Source organism: Triticum urartu, chromosome 6A (genome assembly GCF_056163025.1).
Source record: "Triticum urartu cultivar PI428250 chromosome 6A, HENAU_Tu73, whole genome shotgun sequence".
Classification (NCBI taxonomy): Eukaryota; Viridiplantae; Streptophyta; class Magnoliopsida; order Poales; family Poaceae; genus Triticum; species Triticum urartu.
This window is the reverse complement of record NC_141878.1, coordinates 126,716,357-126,736,600: the sequence shown is the minus strand read 5'-3', so window position 1 is coordinate 126,736,600 and position 20,244 is coordinate 126,716,357. Positions and strand designations below refer to the sequence as shown.

Sequence of the window (20,244 nt, the reverse complement as noted above, 5' to 3'; positions counted from 1 at the left end):
TTGTTTTTCTTTTCTTTCACGAAAGCCACGGTTTTACTTCCGCGAGAGGCACGGTTGTGCTTTCGCGAGAGTCACGACCGTGCCTCTCGGAAAGGGAAAAACGCTTTTCTGTTTTTCTTCTTTTGCGAGAGTCACGGTTTTGCTTTCGCTAGAGGCACGGTTGTGCTTTCGCGAGAGTAACGGGCATGCCTCTTTCGGAAAAAAATGTGTTTTTTGTTTTTTTTTCCTTTCACGAGAGTCACGGTTTGCTTCCACGAGAGACACTGTTGTGATTTCGCGAGAGACATGGCGTGCCTCTTTCGGAAAGGGAAAAAACATGCTTCCAGTTTGCGCTTCCCTCCTATACGCCGCTAACTGCGGCAAACAGGCGGCCTCACGCACAGGACTTTCTTCGACTGGGCTGGCCCATCTTTTTTTTTCTTTCGCGAAAAGTCATGGTTTTTCTTCCGTGAGAGGCACGATTGTGCTTTAGCGAGAGTCACGGTCGTGCCTTTCGAAAACGAAAAAAATGCATTTTTTGTTTTTCTTTTCTTTCGCGAAAGCCACGGTTTTACGTTCGCGAGAGGCACGGTGATGCTTTCGCGAGAGTCACGGCCGTGCCTCTCGGAAAGGGAAAAACAAAACACGTTTTCTGTTTTTTTTTCTTTCGCGAGAGGCACGGTTGTGCTTTCGCGAGAGTCACGGCCGTGCCTCTCGGAAAGGGAAAAAAGCGCGTTTTCTGTTTTTCTTCTTTTGCGAGAGTCACAGTTTTGCTTTCGGCAGAGGCACGGTTGTGTTTTCGCGAGAGTCACGGGCGTGCCTCTTTCGGAAAGAAAAAATATGCGTTTTCTGTTTTTTTTCCTTTCACGAGAGTCACGCTTTGCTTTCACTGTGATTTCGGGAGAGACACGGCGTGCCTCTTTCGAAAAGGGAAAAAACATGCTTCAGTTTGGTTTTCTCGTCCGGTTTTGTTCATAAAAAAAAAGTTCATCAAAACCTATCAATATGGGATCTAGTTTTGAAAATCTCAACGCGAGGAATCCAATATTGAAAACGGTTTGAGATTTGGACGCACGGTTTAAGAGATAAAATGTTTTGAATAAACGGATCTACGAAAAAAAGGAAAAACTCTCAGGTTGCGACAAGTGACGCGGTGCACGTGCGCCACTTGTCATGACCTGAGAAAGTGGAGTGTTCTTTGCAACGAGTACTTCTTAATTAGTGATTTCGCCAAAATAATTATTATCACGTGCAGCTAACCACTAGGCCTTATGGACGACGTTGACAATTGACAGGGTGAACCCTTCTTAACTATAACGTGATATTCACTCTAGCGTCCTATTTACTGTAGCATGTAGATTATTCAATTATTTTAAACATATTTTAGCAAACATGAACGAAATTTTGCAAAATTTGAAATTTTAAAATAGATTATAAATTATAGGAACAAAATTTAGAATTTCGACATATTTTGAAAATATCTGTACATTATTTGTAATAGAAGAACCTGTTTTTTTCTAACTCGGACATTTTTTTGAAATATGGGGACATTTTTTTCAAATGCAAACAAAATGTTGAAACCATTGGCATTTTTGAAATTCCTACAAAAATATTGAATCATGAACATTTTTATGAAATTTGAGATTTTTTTAAAAAGAGAGCTTTTTCTGAAACACAAAACATTTCCTGAAATTGTGATTTTTTTGAGAATGGGAAAATTTTTGTGGAACAGATTTTTTTTCTGAAATTGTAAACAAATTTTGAAAAGGAGAACATTTTTTTCAAAATCATGAACATTTTTTTGAAATGGGAATTTTTTTCCAAATTACAAAAAAAATTGAAACATGAACATATTTTGAAATTACTGAAAAAAATTGCAAACACGATTTTTTAAACTTGTGAACAGTTTTTTAACTGGAACATGTTTTGAAACTCCTGGAAAAATGAAAATATGAACAATTTTTGGACTTGAGGACATTTTTTGAAAAATTGTTAATTTTTTTAACAAAAACGTCCCAAACAGTTTTTATAAAACAAGTACATTTTCTGAAATGCCCAAACAATTTTTTGAAAAATGCAAACATTTTATAATTTATGAACATCTTTTTAAACACGAATTTTTTTAAAACAATTTAACATCTTTTGAACACGAACAAATTTTGAACTTTCAGAACAATTTTCAAAAGAAACAAAAAACACAAATAGAAAACAGAAAGAAGGAAAAGAAATAAGAAAAAGAAATAGAAAAAAAATGAAACAGAAAAACAAAAAAAAACAAAAGAAAACCATAAAACAGGTATAAAAAAAACCCGGTTCAGGGAAGGTTCCCAAAACCGGCTGCCTCGCTGTGGGGAAGTGGGTCAGCCCAATACTCGCGCTCGGGGGATCGCCCTGTGCGAATGCTTGACATTTTGACGCAGTTAACGTCAAATAGGATTTTCCTTCCAGTGTTGCGGTTCGCTGAAGGGGTCCATAGACGAGGGATACAGAAGAGCAACCGGTGTGCGTTCCATCCAGTCCCGATTTACCTAAAAAAATTCCAGTCCCGATGCGAGGCACACAGATGCGGCGGGCGCTCGATGTGGGCGACGCTGGCGGCCTACGGTGGAATCCAGCCGAGCTGCGAATGGAGGGGGATCCAACGAAAGCGCCGGATGCGGGTGAATCCGGGGCCGATCAATCCAGCCATCGCGCGATCCGCCTGCCAGGTAGAAAGGTGGGGAGACACGGGCGATAATTGTGCCTCGGTTCCTAGAAAGGCTCCACTCATACTCCTACATCACATGCATTCATATACCTCTCATCTGCTGGACACTTCAGTTTTCAATTAGTACGTGTATATATGCTTCTTCCCCTGCTATTGTTAGAGCATCTCCATCCAACAGACGTGCAATGTGCGTTGCGCTAAAAAACAGTATATAGCACTGGGTGAGCCAACTTTTGCGCACGGCAGTGTGCTGGCTTCAGCGGCCGCCGTAAAATAAAGTGTGCCCGAGCCGCTCCAGCAGACGCGCTATATTTTTTTCTTTTTGTACTACGATTCGATACACATTTGGCTCTGATAGTATAAATAGACCTCCTCATACGATACATAGATAGTGCATAGATTTTTTTTCAAAACTGTGATGATTTTTATAGCAAATTCGGAATCTATACATTCTCACGCACGAAAATCAAAAGTAGCACCCCATCGGCCTCCAGTTGGCCGAAGAGGGGCTCTTCGGCCTGCGGTTGACCGAAGTGGGCTCTTCAGCCTCGCATTGGCCGAAGAGTGCCCCAACTGGGTTGAAAAGGACTCTTTGGTCTACCGTAGGCCGAAGAGCACTCTTTGGTCAACCGTAGGCCGAAGAGTCCTCGGGCCCCAACTTTTCGCATTAATAGGAGGCCGAAGCTGCATGGCTGCGCTCTTTTGCCTATGCTAGGCCTTGGGCCCCAAAAAGTACTCTTCGGCCTACGGATGACCAAAGAGCACTCTTCGGTCAACGGTAGACCAAAGAGTACTCTTCGGTCCAGTTGGGGTACTCTTCAGCCAACGGGAGGCTGAAGAGCCCACTTCGGTAAACCGCAGGCGGAAGAGCCCCTCTTCGGCCAACTGGAGGCCGACAGGGTGCTAGTTTTGATTTTCTTGTGTGAGGACGTATAGATTCTGAATTTGCTATAAAAATCATCACAGTTTTGAAACAGGCGCTAGTGCATAGCCTCCTCCTACGATAGATAGAAAAAACGAAAAACTACTACTACTCGTCATCCTCCGACTCGGACTCTGCCTCGGTGATGTCCTCCTCCGACGTCCGAATGTAGGCGTCAAGGAACCGCTCGTCGTTGGAGTCCCAGGACGACGCATCTCCTAGCGCGATGTTGAATTTAGCGGCCGCCTTCCGCGTTCGCCTGTCCTCGCGATAGGCGGCTCGTTCCGTCCTCCTCTCCTCCCTCCTCCCGGCGAAGAACTGTTGCTCGTTGATGACGTCTTGCGGGAAGCATTGGCGCCACAGTGTCATGGCTTCCTCGTCCATCTCGACCAGGCTGAGATGGCGCTCCCGCCTCCGGTTCTCGCGATGATCTTCGTCGGTGATAAGCCGCGGGGGAGGCGCCAACTCCTGCGCCCGCTCCCGCGTCGCCACGTCCGTGAAGTTCATGTCCCAACAGTACCGCTGGAGGCGCCACGCCGCAGCGTCGTACGCGCGGACACCCTCCTGGGCGGTGTCGAAGGTTTTGAGGCCGAGGTGCATGTCGCCAGACCGAATCTCGGCGAAGTAGGTGCCGTACGGACGCACGCGGACACCGCGGTAGCCCGAAACTCCCCGGCGGCGCGGTGGCATGGCGCGGTGGTGGCGTGTCGACGGTAAGGAGAGAAAGTGATAGAGGGAGCGAGGAGAGAGCGGCAGAGGCGTTGCATTTTATAGGCGCGCCGGATGCGGTGCGCCAAATCTAGCGCGTGAGCTCCCTCTTTTCCCGCGCGCGTGCAATCGTTTCTCGCGCGTACAAATTTGATGTCTTCGCTGGAGCGCGCGAAACCGTTCTGTACACGCTAAAATCTTCTTCTACAGCGCGCACGTTTTTTGCAGCCACGGTTAGAGATTACTCTTAGCTCACCCTCTCTACTCCAGCAGTACAACGCCTTCAGCATTGCCCTCTCAAGCTGTAGAAGCATGTGGGCAAGTGGCCCTGCTAGCAGCACCGCCGAATCGTCGTCCTCTTCGACGGCCACTACCGGCAGCGGCAGCGCAGCCCAAACCATGGCTTTTCCTCGGGCAGGTCTGCGGCTCCTTCACCATGATTTTTCATGCTGGCTTGATCACGACCAGGATAAACCAATAAATGGGCCGAGGCAAGGATTTACTGCTGAATATAGAAAAGGGATTTGTGGGAAGTGCATCAAAAGTATGCAAATGGAACTTTTGATACTTACCGAAGTTGAGCAAAAGTTTAGAAAATAAATTCAGTCATGCAACCGAAGTAGAGCCTATTCAGCAAGAGAACATACATATTTTAAGTTTTTTATAGCCTACCCCGGAGGATGTAGAGTTAAGTTTGTACATTTTGTGAATCATTTTCTCAGTGTACAGTCTTACTATATCAAGTTATTTACTGTGTGTAGATTTGCTTTTGCCATTGTTGATCACGCCCTTCTCTCTGTTCTAGGAAGTATATACCTACTTATTGATTCTTAGGATCCTTTTTAGTTATGGTAAACTTATATCCTTCTGTCAATTGTTTAGTGATTATTCTGAAGGGACCCTACCTATTCCTAGATGCACCTGATCACTAGATCTTGTTTGACTTGGCATTTGTACCACACTTCATTCCAGATTAGATACTGTTAATGAGAAATTAGTTGGTATAATTTGTGATCAAACTTGGTGCCTGCTATCTTCAATCTAATCACACAAGTCAGTGGGTAGGCTCAGTTTGCTAGAAGCTTGACGTTCTCGCCTACTTTTTTTGCTACTTTCATTGGTATGGCAAAGCCATGTAATGTCTGTAGTAACATAGCCTTTCTTATATAAATTTTCAAAATTTTCATAATACTGAGATAGTTTTTGATGGATAACACTTGGAATTTAGATAGGTTTTTTTGGTAGAATTCTGAATGAAAAGCAGAAAACCATTACATTTGGAGCTTTGTTTGCGAAAAACTACCAAGTCCCTAATTTTTTGCAAAAATCACCGCGGATTCGGTAATCTTGTTACAAAAAGCACTGATTAGATGATTTGGCCCGTTTAATCACTTTCTGACAAGTAGGCCCGGATTGTAAGGCGCTGATTTGGCAACAAATTGACATATAACCCCCTAGATCTAAACCCCCTCTCCCCTCCCCCACGGACAGCCGCGCTCTGCCCCAGTTCGTCGGCGATGGCAGCAACCAGCCGCGGCGGCACACGACATGGCCTGCCTTGGGCCATGGCCCCCGTTCGCCGGATTGTAAGGCGGCACACGACATGGCCAGCTCACCGCCGCCCAGACCGACGGGCAGCAACCAGCCGCGCTCATCACCGGATAAGGCGAGATCTGTGGCGCTAGTTCTCGAGCTGTTGGGCTCCGTCCCACACGTGGCTCCTCTGCCCGTCGGGATAGCAGGCCGACGCCAACTAACTTCTCTAGCGGAGTGGGCTTTCGGCGGCCAGCGACTACGGCGCGATTCCCGGCGAGATGGGGACAGGCGAGGCCGAAGGTTGGCTTTCGGCGACCAGCGGCGGCGCGATTCCCTCTCCTCCCCTTCTCCTCTTCCTTCCTCGCGAGCAGCAGCAGCAAGTAGCAATAGCAGATGAGCAACGGCGGAAAATAGCAACGGAGGAGCAGCACTAGTGTGCAGCAGCGGATGAGCAATGGTGGAAAGTAGCAACAGAGGAGCAGCATCAGCGAGCAACAAGTAGCAACAGCAGGGAGCAGCAACGGCGGAAAGCAGCAACAGCGAGCAGCGGAGCAGCGGCAACGAGCAGCAAGTGGCAGTAGTAGGAAGCAGCGACGGCAGAGGCTAACGGAGCGGAGGGGACGAGGACGGCCGTGACCGCGGCGCCGGTCAACTCTGCCGCTGGCAGTTGTCCACATGACGTGTGTGTGTGGAGGGGGCTGATTGCTTTTATTTTTTAGATCTAGGGGTGTGTATGTAAATGTTATGCCAAGTCACCTCCTTACAATCTGGTCCCACTTGTCAGAAAGTGATTAAACGGGCCAAATCATCCAGTGCTTTTTGCAACAAGATTACCGAATCCGCGGTGATTTTTGGAAAAAATTAAGGGCCTGGTGGTTTTCTGCAAACGATGCCCCAAATGTGATGCTTTTTTGCAATTCACTCTAGAATTCTCAAACTGTTCTTAATTCTGCCGCTCTATCTACCTGGATCTCGCGTCACTTGTTCTGAAGGAGTTGTGCGTTCTCAGCTGGTAGCCCCTGTCGACCGTCGAAGTTAATCATGATGCAATTCATAAATCATAGTTGCTAGAAATTAAAATTTGATGAGCCATTTTAATTATATCCGCCAAAATAGATGTTACATGCTCGGAAAAGTCTACTTAGGCTTGAGGCTAAGCTCTTCTCAGGGTAAAGGTGTTATCTTTTTGGTTTCTTGACGTTACAAACTCTTGGCATTCAGTTACCTCTGTACTGTCCTGGTCTCATGAATACTTCTAGCTGAGAATAGCCGAGGTCCTGCTAATTAACCTATAGTCTGGACTACAGTATCTCAATATTATATCACGTTGTAATCATTCTGTTGTTGCACACAAGTTGGGTTTGAGATGATTGTTGCTATTGCAGAAGCCGATGGCATATTTGTCAGCACTAAGCAATTCAAATCGATGGTTGGGATTGATAGTTTCCACACAAAGTTTGGTTAATTGTAAAAGTGCAATTGTGCTATAGTTACACGTTTGAGATATAATTTATAATTAACTAGTCAAACGCCCGTGCGTTGTCACGGGCTTTTAAATAAAAAATTAAGATGCTACTCATCTACTATCTACTACCACTATAAAAGCACGAAAGGGCGGAGAACCAATTCATCCTATTCATCCATGCAACAAATCGTACGGCTCAGAATCATCCCATGTTTGTGTTTAGTGCTAATTGCAATTAGCCCTTACCAAACACACGTCTCCCTGCTGCCCACCTCCACTCGCCGTAAAAAAGGGGAAAGAAACCGCTCCTGCCTCCTCTCTCGCACTTCCCCCACGCGCCCACTGCCGCCATCCCTCACTCGAAGAAAACCCACGCGGCATGTGGCGCTCGCACGCCTCCCCCTCGCCGCGCCCGGTGAACCCCGCGTCTCACCCTCGAAAAGGGAGATGTGCGGTGCCCGGCCGCCGCCCCGTGCCACTGCGGTTGATGCCAGCGAGGGTGCTCTCGTACTCTGGCCGAGGCTGCACTCTCACATCGTCTCCTCCCTGGCCCTTTCTTCCTCTTCGTCGGCACAGGAACGGGGGTCGCCGTATTGGGCAGCAGTTCGCCGCCACACCTCACTAATCTATCTCCTCTATCTTCGTTCCCACACTGCAGGGCGCCATGGCCATGGACCAAAGCTCCGCTGGTCCTTCCCTCGCGACTGCCAGTCTTCCTCCCTACCAGATTGAGGACGGTGATGACCGGATCTTCCCCGCTGCCATCCGTTTCCAAGAGACGTCCGCGGATGGGGTTTCTTCCTCACGGCCTCCACCTACGGGCTCGTCGGGCCGGTGATTAGACCTGCTCGGCATGCGGGATTGTGTCCTCTCCTAGCGAGGCGGTCGTGTGTCTTGCCCGTCGCGCCCTCGGCTGTCGAGTCTTTTTCCTCGGCGCACCCTCCTCCAGTAGCTCCATCGCGTACGTGAACCATCCAGGTGGGTAGGTTTGGTTCTAATCTTAAATTCTTTCCACATTCAAATTTTCCTTCATTTTGTTCAGATTGAATTTTGGGCTGTGTTTCGTTGAAGGCCCGATTTCACCTGGTGAGAGCTGTTGATCTCAAGTTTAAAGCTTATATTTGTTAGGTTCAAAACTAAATTTTATCAGAGGAAGTTCTGTGTGTTTGCAACCCTGCAACACCTGTTGCATTTTTCTTCAGCATGACCAACAACTCCACCACCTCCGAAGTTAACCATGGCCAGCTACCCAATATATCGTCCAGATGCTTGACGGATAGCATCACCGCGGCACACGATTTCGAGGTGGCCAGTTACCAGTTGCTGGATGGCATCGGGGTCGGCAAGCACGTTCGCTCAAGTTTCCTGCTCGCCTAGCATCTGCCCGACCTCCCCAGCCAACCCAGCCGCCCCCTCCGGGCTGAGCCCCTGTGCTGGTGGTCGACAAGGTTTGCAAGAGGCAACTTGATTTTTGTAGATTTATTTGTTTCTTAGACAGGTGATGTTTTTCTATATTATGCATGGATTCTTGATAGCCATCATGGATTACTGCTCATTAGGTAATCAAATATTAAATAAGTAAAAATTCTGCACAGTATAGTACTGATAACATGGTGTTAGACCAACGAGGTTTTAGAATGCAAATAAAACCGATCTCCATTAGGATGTTTTCCCCAAATGAGGTATTGGCCCTCAATTGAATTATTTCTATTCATCTCTATGATTGTTTTTGCTTAAATCCTATATTAGTCGAATTTAATTTATTATGCAGTTACACCTGATTGCACCATTCAATGAGTTTGATTTGGGGCAGGATCAATGTTGTTCGTTGTTCTGTTCCATGATTCCTAGCATTTTTTGTTTCATCAAAGGTGGTCACTTCAGATTTTTCATTCAGATTTTTTTAGTTAATGATGAGATGTTTAACCATCCTCCCCGGGGCTCCAATCTGTGAGTATGTTGGTGTGTTGAGGAGGACTGAAGAAGTGGGAGGTTCTAAAGATGGACAGGAGGTACTAATTGTTTCGCTTCAAGCTTTCAGGATCAATGTTGTTCGTTGTTCTGTTCCATGATTCCTAGCATTTTTTGTTTCATCAAAGGTGGTCACTTCAGATTTTTCATTCAGATTTTTTAGTTAATGATGAGATGTTTAACCATCCTCCCCGGGGCTCCAATCTGTGAGTATGTTGGTGTGTTGAGGAGGACTGAAGAAGTGGGAGGTTCTAAAGATGGACGGGAGGTACTAATTGTTTCGCTTCAAGCTTTCATTTCGCTTACTCATCATTTGTCTCATTGCTCGGTTTCTTAGTTTGTCTCTGAAAAATGGATGTTTGTAAATGATTTGTTTCCACTCTTGTACAAAAAAGGGCAGGGTCTGATATGCTTATGCCATCACTTCACGTTGAGAACGATTCCGAGGCACCACCGCGCCGGAGGACTACATCGATGCTGGCTCTGTTGGAAGTTTCGCAAGGTTCATAAACCACAGCTGCAACCGTAACCTCTTTGCCTAGTGTGTCCTAACAAATCACCACGACGTCAAGCTACAAAAGGTGACACTTTTTGCTGCCGACACGATACTTCCACTTCAGGTGAATTGATTTCTGATGCATCTCAACAATTTCTACAGGTAAAACTCTATAGCTTCTCTTGAGTTCTAACTGGTATACGTGCTTTGACAGAGCTTTGCTACGACTATGGCTATGTCTTGACTCTTGAACAACGTCGTTTCTGCGGATGGCGAAATCGTCAAGCTACCATACTACAGTGGTGCCCTACACTGCCGGAAGCAACTTTACTAGCGGATCTTTTCAGTTGGGGGATTATATGTAGTACTGGGGGTATGAATGCGACAATGCCTGTTGTGTGTATGAGAAGCACAACATCCTATAATTATTAGCGAAAGAAGCGCGTTCTCTTTTTGTGCAGGGTAGATGACATGCTGGACATGCTAATTACAGTTAGTACGAAGTTTGTCTGGGTGACATGCCTTTGGGTCATGATGGCATGACATTTTGTGAACAACTGGTTCATATAAGTTGATGGAGGATTTAATCGATCTTTAGACATTTACATGGTCATCATCCTGCTTTTGAAGTATCTCTGTTCATATTTCAGCATATTTGTTCTTTTTGTTACCAGGTAGCACCTGACATCGACAGCTATGACATCAGGAACTCCCTCGCAGTTGTCGAATACCTCACTGAAATTTATAGCTTCTACAGACAGACCAAGGTAATTATTTGCTTGGAACCCCGTCAAAGTTATTTACAGAGTTCTGACCTTGTACGACAATAATAATCTCATTGCCAAATTTGTTGTGCTGTACAAGTTGAGTTGTGAGCCCCCACCTACATGACGCACCAAACTGATATCAATGAGAAAAGGCGTATTTTTCTGATTGACTGGTTGATTGAGGTAAGGATTCCATTCGATGCTTAGTGGATTCAGCAAAGTAGTCTATCTTGGTATTCTCTGGAATGTAAAGTTCCTACAAACCCCAATGTTTCATTGTCCAATGCAGTATGCAGGTGCACTACAAGCTTGAGCTACTGGGTGAAACACTATTCCTTGCTGTCAACATCATTGATAGATCAATGCATAGAAAAGTATGTCTCAAGTTTTATCTTGAATGGAACCTGCAAGTTTCTCATCTATTTAGTGAAGCTTACCTTGAAAAGAATTATAAATACTACAGGAAGGAGAGTAAGATAATGACAGTTCATTGAAATATGGATTTTGAGAGGATATATATGGGTTTAGCTCTCTGTAATTACATATTACTTTCCTTGCTGATGCTATTGCTCATGTTATAAAACTGGTCTACATCGCACACATGGTTTCCAACAAAGAAAACAGTGTCATGATTTATAAACTAGGCTTGTGTGCTCAAGTAATATTTTAGTGCTTAAACAAAAGAAACCATTTTATCACTCCTGCAGTCCACAGGAAAAAGAAGAAAGAACTTCCACCATAATCTTGTCTTCCTACTTACTTTCACTAACCAAGAAAAATAAACTATAAAGGAATATTTTCAGAAAATAGATAATGATCCTTTTCAGTTTGAAATGCACAACTCCCAACTTGTCTTTTACTTCTGTTCTGTACATGTACAAGATGATCTATAAAGGATTTTTTTTCAGAAAATAGATAAAGATCCTTTTCAGTTTGGAATAAACTATAAAGGAATCTTTTCAGAAAATAGTAAAGATCCTGCTGAATGGTGTTGTACTTGTACATACTGGAATTGTAGGCCAGATAGTCTACAAGATGATCAGGATGAATTTATCTCCAGGGTAAAAGAGCCAACCATCGTGCATGCCGTTTGGTTGGAAATGATATTGCCTTTAAAATGTATGCACTATATTGCCTTTAAAATGTGTGAATGCATTCTTGGCATCTGACGTTGCCAAACCCGACATTCATTCTTGTTAAGAACTACTATAAGAATATGATAGTATGAGAGACAGGTAGGCAAGCTGTATTTGATTGGGAGTAGATGTATCTCTGAAAAATGAATTAGTCGATATGTGCGTTGCACGTGCAAGCTTACTAGTGAAACTAAAATAATCAACTATGCATGTCTTAGTTCACACACATTTTTTATTGACAATTAGCTAAGACACATCATATTATCAAACACAATAATATGTTATAAAGAACGCAAGAAAAAAATGTGTTATTAAAACCAATCAGTAGTTAAATGGTTAGAACGGTTGTGGTACCCATCCATGTGTGTGGCAGTGGTGGTGATGTGCTTACATCCCATTGTTAGAGTCCGGAGTAAAATGAAGCCTCCTTAGGCCATGTGCCCTCGCAGCCGTCGGATCGCTCTCCCGAATGCACTCCGTCCGTCGGATCTCCGGGTGGACCGACCCTGGCCGTCCGATCGAGCACGACACTGCTACAATGAATAGTGCTCGGAGTCACCATGCCACCGCCTGTAAATTTGGTGGCCTGATAATCCTCAAGTGCAAGAAATCATTGTAGCACTTTCCAAAGCTGGAAGTGATAAGTATGAAGTGTTGAGCCCACAAGGAGCTAAATCTAAGATCAATATTCTCTCAAGTCCTATCCGCCACTGATACGACTCTACGTACACCGAACGTTTGCTTCCAACTGGAAACGAGAAATAAAACTACGATGTGGGTATGAAGAGGATAACTTTGCATGATATCTATAAAAGTAGGTGTTGTTAACATAAAATTAGAATATATTACTATATATTATAAATAGCGAGTATGGAATAATGATGGGTCAGCATGCGGAATTGTCCTAGGCAATTGTTAACAAGATTGGTAATCATTATTGCAATTTCATATGAGGGAGATGCATAAACTGACATACTTTCTCTTCTTGGATCATATGCACTTATGATTGGAACTCTAGCAAGCATCCGCAACTACTAAAGATCATTAAGGTAAAACCCAACCATAGCATTAAAGTATCAAGTCCCCTTTATCCCATACGCAACAACCCCTTTACCCGGGTTTAAACTTCTGTCACTCTAGCAACCCACTATAAGCGAATCATGAACGTATTGCAACACCCTACAATGGGAATTCTTCACTTGTGCGCGGCACGGAAGGCACCATAGGACAACACCAAAATAAAACATAAAACATACAACTGAAACCAATCTATATCATCAATCAACCCAAAGGACAAAGGAAAACTACTCAAAACATCATAGGATGGCAAGACATCATTGAATCATAATATGTGGCATAAAGCACCATGTTTAAGTAGGGGATTACAATGGGGTGTGCTACCTCTTGAGCACTGCGTTGGATTTCCCCGAAGAGGAGAGGATGATGCAGCAAAGTAGCGTAAGTATTTCCCTCAGTTTTTGAGAACCAAGGTATCAATCCAGTAGGAGGCTACGCGCGAGTCCCTCGTATCTACACAAAACCAATAGCTCAACGCAACCAACGCGCTTAGGGGTTGTCAATCCCTTCACGGTCACTTACGAAAGTGAGATCTGATAAAGATGATAAATAATATTTTTGGTATTTTTGGTATAGAGATGCAAAGTGAAAAGTAAAAGGGCAAAGTAAAAAAGCAAAGCAATAATAAAGTGATGGAGATTGATATGATGAGAAAGAGACCCGGGGGCCATAGGTTTCACTAGTGGCTTCTCTCAAGATCATAAGTATTCTACGGTGGGTGAACAAATTACTGTTGAGCAATTGACAGAATTGAGCATAGTTATGAGAATATCTAGGTATGATCATGTATATAGGCATCACGTCCGAGACAAGTAGACCGACTCCTGCCTGCATCTACTACTATTACTCCACTCATCGACCGCTATCAAGCATGCATCTAGAGTATTAAGTTAAAAACAGAGTAACGCCTTAAGCAAGATGACATGATGTAGAGGGATAGTTTCATGCAATATGATAAAACCCCATCTTGTTATCCTCGATGGCAACAATACAATACGTGCCTTGCTGCCCCTTCTGTCACTGGGAAAGGACACCGCAAGATCGAACCCAAAGCTAAGCACTTCTCCCATGGCAAGAAAAACCAATCTAGTAGGCCAAACCAAACTGATAATTCGAAGAGACTTGCAAAGATAACCAATCATACATAAAAGAATTCAAAGAAGATTCAAATATTATTCATAGATAGACTGGATCATAAACCCACAATTCATCGGACTCAACAAACATACCGCAAAAAGAAGATTACATCAAATAGATCTCCACGAGAGAGGGGGAGAACATTGTATTGAGATCCAAAAAGAAAGAAGCCATCTAGCTACTAACTATGGACCCGTAGGTCTGAAGTAAACTACTCACACTTCATCGGAGGGGCTTGGATGATGATGTAGAAGCCCTCCGTGATCGATGCCCCCTCCGACGGAGCTCCGGAACAGGCCCCAAGATGGGATCTCGTGGATACAGAAAGTTGCGGCGGCGGAATTAGGTTTTTGGCTCTGTATCTGATCGTTTGGGGGTACGTAGGTATATATAGGAGGAAGGAGTACGCCGGTGGAGCTTCGAGGGGCCCACGAGGCAGGGGGCGCGCCCTAGGGGGGGGCACCCTCCACCCTCGTGACTGCCTCGTGGCTTTCTTGACGGAGGGTCCAAGTCTCCTGGGTCTTATCTGATGAGAAAATCGCATTCCCGAACGTTTCATTCCGTTTGGACTCCGTTTGATATTCTGTTTCTCCGAAACACTGTAATAGGCAAAAAACAGCAATTCTGGGCTGGGCCTCCGGTTAATAGGTTAGTCCCCAAAATAATATGAAAGTGGAAAATAAAGCCCAATATAGTCCAAAACAGTAGGTAATATAGCATGGAGCAATCAAAAATTATAGATACGTTGGAGACGTATCAAGCATCCCCAAGCTTAATTCCTGCTCGTCCTCGAGTAGGTAAATGATAAAAACAGAATTTTTGATGCGAAGTGCTACTTGGCATAATTTCAATGTAAATCTTCTTAATTGTGGTATGAATATTCAGATTCAAAAGATTCAAGACAAAAGTTCATGTTGACATAAAAATAATAATACTTCAAGCATACTAACAAAGCAATTATGTATTCTCAAAATAACATGGCCAAAGAAAGCTATCCCTACAAAATCATATAGTCTGGCTATGCTCTATCTTCACCATACAAAGTATTTAAATCATGCACAACCCCGATGACAAACCAAGCAATTGTTTCATACTTTTGACATTTTCAAAACTTTTTCGATCTTCGTGCAATACATGAGCGTGAGCCATGGATATAGCACTATATGTGGAATAGAATGGTGGTTGTGGAGAAGACAAAAAGAGGGGAAGATAGTCTCACATCAACTAGGCATATCAACGAGCTATGGAGATGCCCGTCAATAGATATCAATGTGAGTGAGTAGGGATTGCCATGCAACAGATGCACTAGAGCTATAAGTATATGAAAGCTCAACAAAAGAACTAAGTGGGTGTGCATCCAACTTGCTTGCTCATGAAGACCTAGGGCATTTTGAGGAAGCCCATCATTGGAATATACAAGCCAAGTTCTATAATGAAAAATTCCCACTAGTATATGAAAGTGACATAATGAGAGACTCTTTATCATGAAGATCATGGTGCTACTTTGAAGCACAAGTGTGGTAAAAGGATAGTAACATTGTCCCTTCTCTCTTTTTCTCTCATTTTTTTGTTTGGGTCTTCTCTTTTTTATGGCCTCTTTTATTTTTCGTCCGGAGTCTCATCCCGACTTGTGGGGGAATCATAGTCTCCATCATCCTTTCCTCACTTGGGACAATGTTCTAAAAATAATGATCATCACACTTTTTATTTTTCTTACAACTCAATACTTAGAACAAAATATGACTCTATATGAATGCCTCCCGCGGTGTACCGGGATATGCAATGAATCAAGAGTGACATGTATGAAAGAATTATGAACGGTGGCTTTGCCACAAATACGATGTCAACTACATGATCATGCTAGCAATATGACAATGATGGAGCGTGTCATAATGAACAGAACGGTGGAAAGTTGCATTGCAATATATCTCGGAATGGCTATGGAAATGCCATGATAGGTAGGTATGGTGGCTGTTTTGAGGAAGGTATTTGGTGGGTGTATGATACCGGCGAAAAGTGTGCGGTATTAGAGAGGCTAGCAATGGTGGAAGGAAGGAAAGTGCATATAATCCATGGACTCAACATTAGTCATAAAGAACTCATATACTTATTGCAAAAATCAAGAAGTTATCAAAGCAAAGTATTACGCGCATGCTCCTAGGGGGATAGATTGTTAGGAAAAGACCATCGCTCGTCCCCGACCGCCACTCATAAGGAAGACAATCAACAAATAAATCATGCTCCGACTTCATCACATAACGGTTCACCATACGTGCATTCTACGGGAATCACAAACTTTAACACAAGCATTTCTCAAATTCACAACTACTCAACTAGCATGACTCTAATATCACCATCCTCATATATCAAAACAATTATCAAGCATCAATTTTTTTCTTAGTATTCAACGCACTCAAAAGAAAGTTTTACAAATCTTGAATACCAAGCATATTATAATTAAGCAAATTACCATGCTATTAAGACTCTCAAAATAATCTAAGTGAAGCATGAGAGATCAATAGTTTCTATAAAACAAATCCACCACCATGCTCTAAAAGATAGAAGTGAAGCACTAGAGCAAAACTATAAAACTCAAAAGATATAAGTGAAGCACTAGAGTTAAACTATAGAGCTCAAAAGATATAAGTGAAGCACATAGAGTATTCTATCAAATTCCAAATTATGTATGGCTCTCTCAAAAGGTGTGTATAGCAAGGATGATTGTGGTAGACTAACAAGCAAAGAATCAAATCATAAAAGACGCTCCAAGCAAAACACATATCATGTGGTGAATAAAAATATAGCTCCAAGTAAAGTTACCGATAGAAGTAGATGAAAGAGGGGATGCCTTCCGGGGCATCCCCAAGCTTTGGCTTTTAGGTGTCCTTAAATTATCTTGGGGGTTCCATGGGCATCCCCAAGCTTAGGCTCTTGCCACTCCTTGTTCCATAATCCATCAAATCTTTACCCAAAACTTGAAAACTTCACAACACAAAACTTAAAATAGAAAATCTCGTGAGCTCCGTTAGCGAAAGAAAACAAAAGACCACTTCAAGATACTGCAATGAACTAATTCTTTATTTATATTGGTGTTAAACCTACTGTATTCCAATTTCTCTATGGTTTATAAACTATTTTACTAGCCATATATTCATCAAAATAAGCAAACAACACACGAAAAACAGAATCTGTCAAAAACAGAACAGTCTGTAGTAATCTGTAGCTAGCGCAAGATATGGAACCCCAAAAATTCTTAAATAAATTTATGGACGTGAGTAATTTATCTATTAATCATATTCAAAAAGAATTAACTAAATAGCACTCTCCAAATAAAAATTACAGCAGTTCTCGTGAGCGCTAAAGTTTCTGTTTTTTACAGCAAGTTCAACAAGACTTTCCCCAAGTCTTCCCAACGGTTCTACTTGGCACAAACACTAATTAAACACACAAAAAACACAACCAAAACAGAGGATAAATAATTTATTTATTACTAAACAGGAGCAAAAGTCAAGGAATAAAAATAAAATTGGGTTGCCTCCCAACAAGCGCTATCGTTTAACGCCCCTAGCTAGGCATAACAAGGAAGAATAGATCTAGGTATTGCCATCTTTGGTAGGCAATCCATAAGTGGCTGTCATGATAGATTCATATGGTAATTTTATTTTCTTTCTAGGGAAGTGTTCCATGCCCTTTTTTAATGGAAATTGAAATCTAATATTCCCTTCCTTCATATCAATAATTGCACCAACCGTTCTAAGGAAAGGTCTACCGAGAATAATAGGGCAAGAAGGATTGCAATCTATATCAAGAACGATAAAATCTACGGGCACATAATTCCTATTTTCAACAATAAGAACATAATTAATTCTTCCCATAGGTTTCTTAATAGTGGAATCCGCAAGATGCAAGTTTAGAGAGCAATCATCAAAATCACGGAAATCTAGCAAATCACACAAAGTTTTGGGAATAGTAGAGACACTAGCGCCCAAATCACACAAAGCATAAAACTCATAATCTTTAATTTTAATTTTAATAGTAGGTTCCCACTCATCATAAAGTTTTCTAGGGATAGAAACTTTCAACTCAAAATTTTCTTCATAAGATTGCATCAAGGCATCAATGATATGTTCGGTAAAGGCTTTATTTTGACTATAAGCATGAGGAGAATTTAGCACGGATTGCAACAAGGAAATACAATCAATTAAAGAGCAATTTTCATAATTAAATTCCTTGAAATCCAATATAGTGGGTTTAGCATCATCTAGGGTTTTATTTCTTTTAATCCCACTTTTATCAATTTCACCATCAAGATCTAAATACTCCAAATTTTTAGAACGCCTTCTAGGTAAAGGTGTGAGGGAGTCCTGGATTAGGGGGTGTTCGGGTAGCCATACTATACCTTCAGCCGGACTCCTGGATTATGAAGATACAAGATTGAAGACTTCGTCCCGTGTCCGGATGGGACTTTCCTTGGCGTGGAAGGCAAGCTTGGCGACGCGATATTCAAGATCTCCTACCATTGTAACCGACTCTGTGTAACCCTAACCCTATCCAGTGTCTATATAAACCGGAGGGTTGTAGTCCGTAGGAGGGAATCAACTCCATACACAACAATCATACCATAGGCTAGCTTCTAGGGTTTAGCCTCCTTGATCTCATGGTAGATCTACTCTTGTACTACCCATATCATCAATATTAATCAAGCAGGAGTAGGGTTTTACCTCCATCGAGAGGGCCCGAACCTGGGTAAAACAAAGTGTCCCCTGTCTCCTGTTACCATCCGGCCTAGACGCACAGTTCGGGACCCCCTACCCAAGATCTGCCGGTTTTGACACCGACATTGGTGTTTTCATTGAGAGTTCCTCTGTGTCGTCGCCTTTAGGCTCGATGGCTCCTTCGATCTTCAACAATGATGCGGTCCAGGGTGAGACTTTTCTCCCCGGACAGATCTTCATCTTCGGCGGCTTTGCACTGTGGGCCATTTCGCTTGGCCACCTTGAGCAGATCGAAAGCTACGCCCCTGGCCGTCAGGTCAGGTTTGGAAGCCTAAACTACACGGCTGACATCCGCGGGGACTTGATCTTCGACGGATTCGAGCCACAGCCAAGCGTGCCGCACTGTCTCGACGGGCATGATATAGCTCTGCTGCCGAACAGCACTTTGGAGGCCGCACACGCATCGGTTTCGGCCATTGATTCGGAACCTACTGCGCCGATTGAGGATTAGCGGTTGGACGCTGCCTCAGGGGCTGCGATCTCAGAGGCGATCGAGCCGAACTCCAGCCCCGCACTCCGCGTGGCCCGTGACTCTGAGGAGCCGGATTCCTCTCCAAACTCCGAGCCCCCCGCACCCCTGCCAATCGAATCCGATTGGGCGCCGGTAATGGAGTTCACCGCCGCAGACATCTTTCAGCATTCGCCTTTTGGCGACATCCTGAATTCCCTTAAGTCTCTCTCTTTATCAGGAGAGCCCTGGCCGAACTACAGTCAGCAAGGGTGGGATACGGACGGTGAGGAAATTCAAAACCCACCCACCACCCACTTTGTAGCCACTGTCGACGATTTAACCGACATACTGGACTTCGGCTCCGAAGACATCGACGGCATGGACGACGATATAGGAGACGAACAGGAACCAGCACCTGTAGGGCGCTGGAACGCCACCTCGTCATATGACATATACATGGTGGATACTCCAAAAGACGGAGATGGCGATGGAACAATGGGGGATGATGCCCCCAAGAAACAGCCAAAGCGCCGGCATCAGCGGCGCCGCTCTAAATCCCGCCAAAGCAAAAACGGTGATTCCGGCACGGGAGATAATACTACCCCGGATAGTGCCGAAGAACACCCACCCCAGCAAGGTTCGGCACAGGAAGATGGAGAAGCCAGTCCTCATGAGAGAGCGGTAGACCGAGAGGTCGAGGATGATAACTATACGCCTCCCTCCGAAGACGAGGCAAGCCTCGACGACGATGAATTCGTCATACCATCAGACCCCGCCGAACAAGAGCATTTTAAACGCAGGCTTTTAGCCACGGCAAGCAGCCTCAAGAAAAAGCAGCAACAGCTTAGAGCTGCCCAAGATCTGCTAGCTGACAGATGGACTGAAGTCCTTGCGGCCGAAGAGTATGAACTCGAACGCCCCTCCAAGAGTTACCCGAAGCGCAGGTCACTACCCCGATCAGAGGAGGCACCTACATCACCAGCGCATGACATGGCAGACCGGCCACCTCGTGGCCGCGACAGAGAGGCCTCTCAGCCCTCCACCCAAGCCATGCCCCGACGCCACACAACTAAGGCACGGGAAAATGCGCCCGACCTGCGAGACATACTGGAGGACA

At 44.1% G+C, this 20,244-nt stretch overlaps 1 protein-coding gene across 1 annotated transcript; it reads right to left on the bottom strand.

Annotated features, from left to right (window-relative positions):
• Positions 1 to 3,646: 3,646 nt before the first annotated feature.
• LOC147964437 (uncharacterized) lies at positions 3,647 to 4,298 on the bottom strand. The gene is made up of 2 exons (XM_087529975.1): positions 3,855 to 4,298; positions 3,647 to 3,823 (listed from the first exon to the last, which is right to left on the bottom strand). Exons 1-2 carry the CDS (start codon positions 4,296 to 4,298, stop codon positions 3,647 to 3,649), a joined length of 621 nt encoding a protein of 206 aa, XP_087386101.1.
• Between the last annotated feature and the right edge of the window lie 15,946 nt (positions 4,299 to 20,244).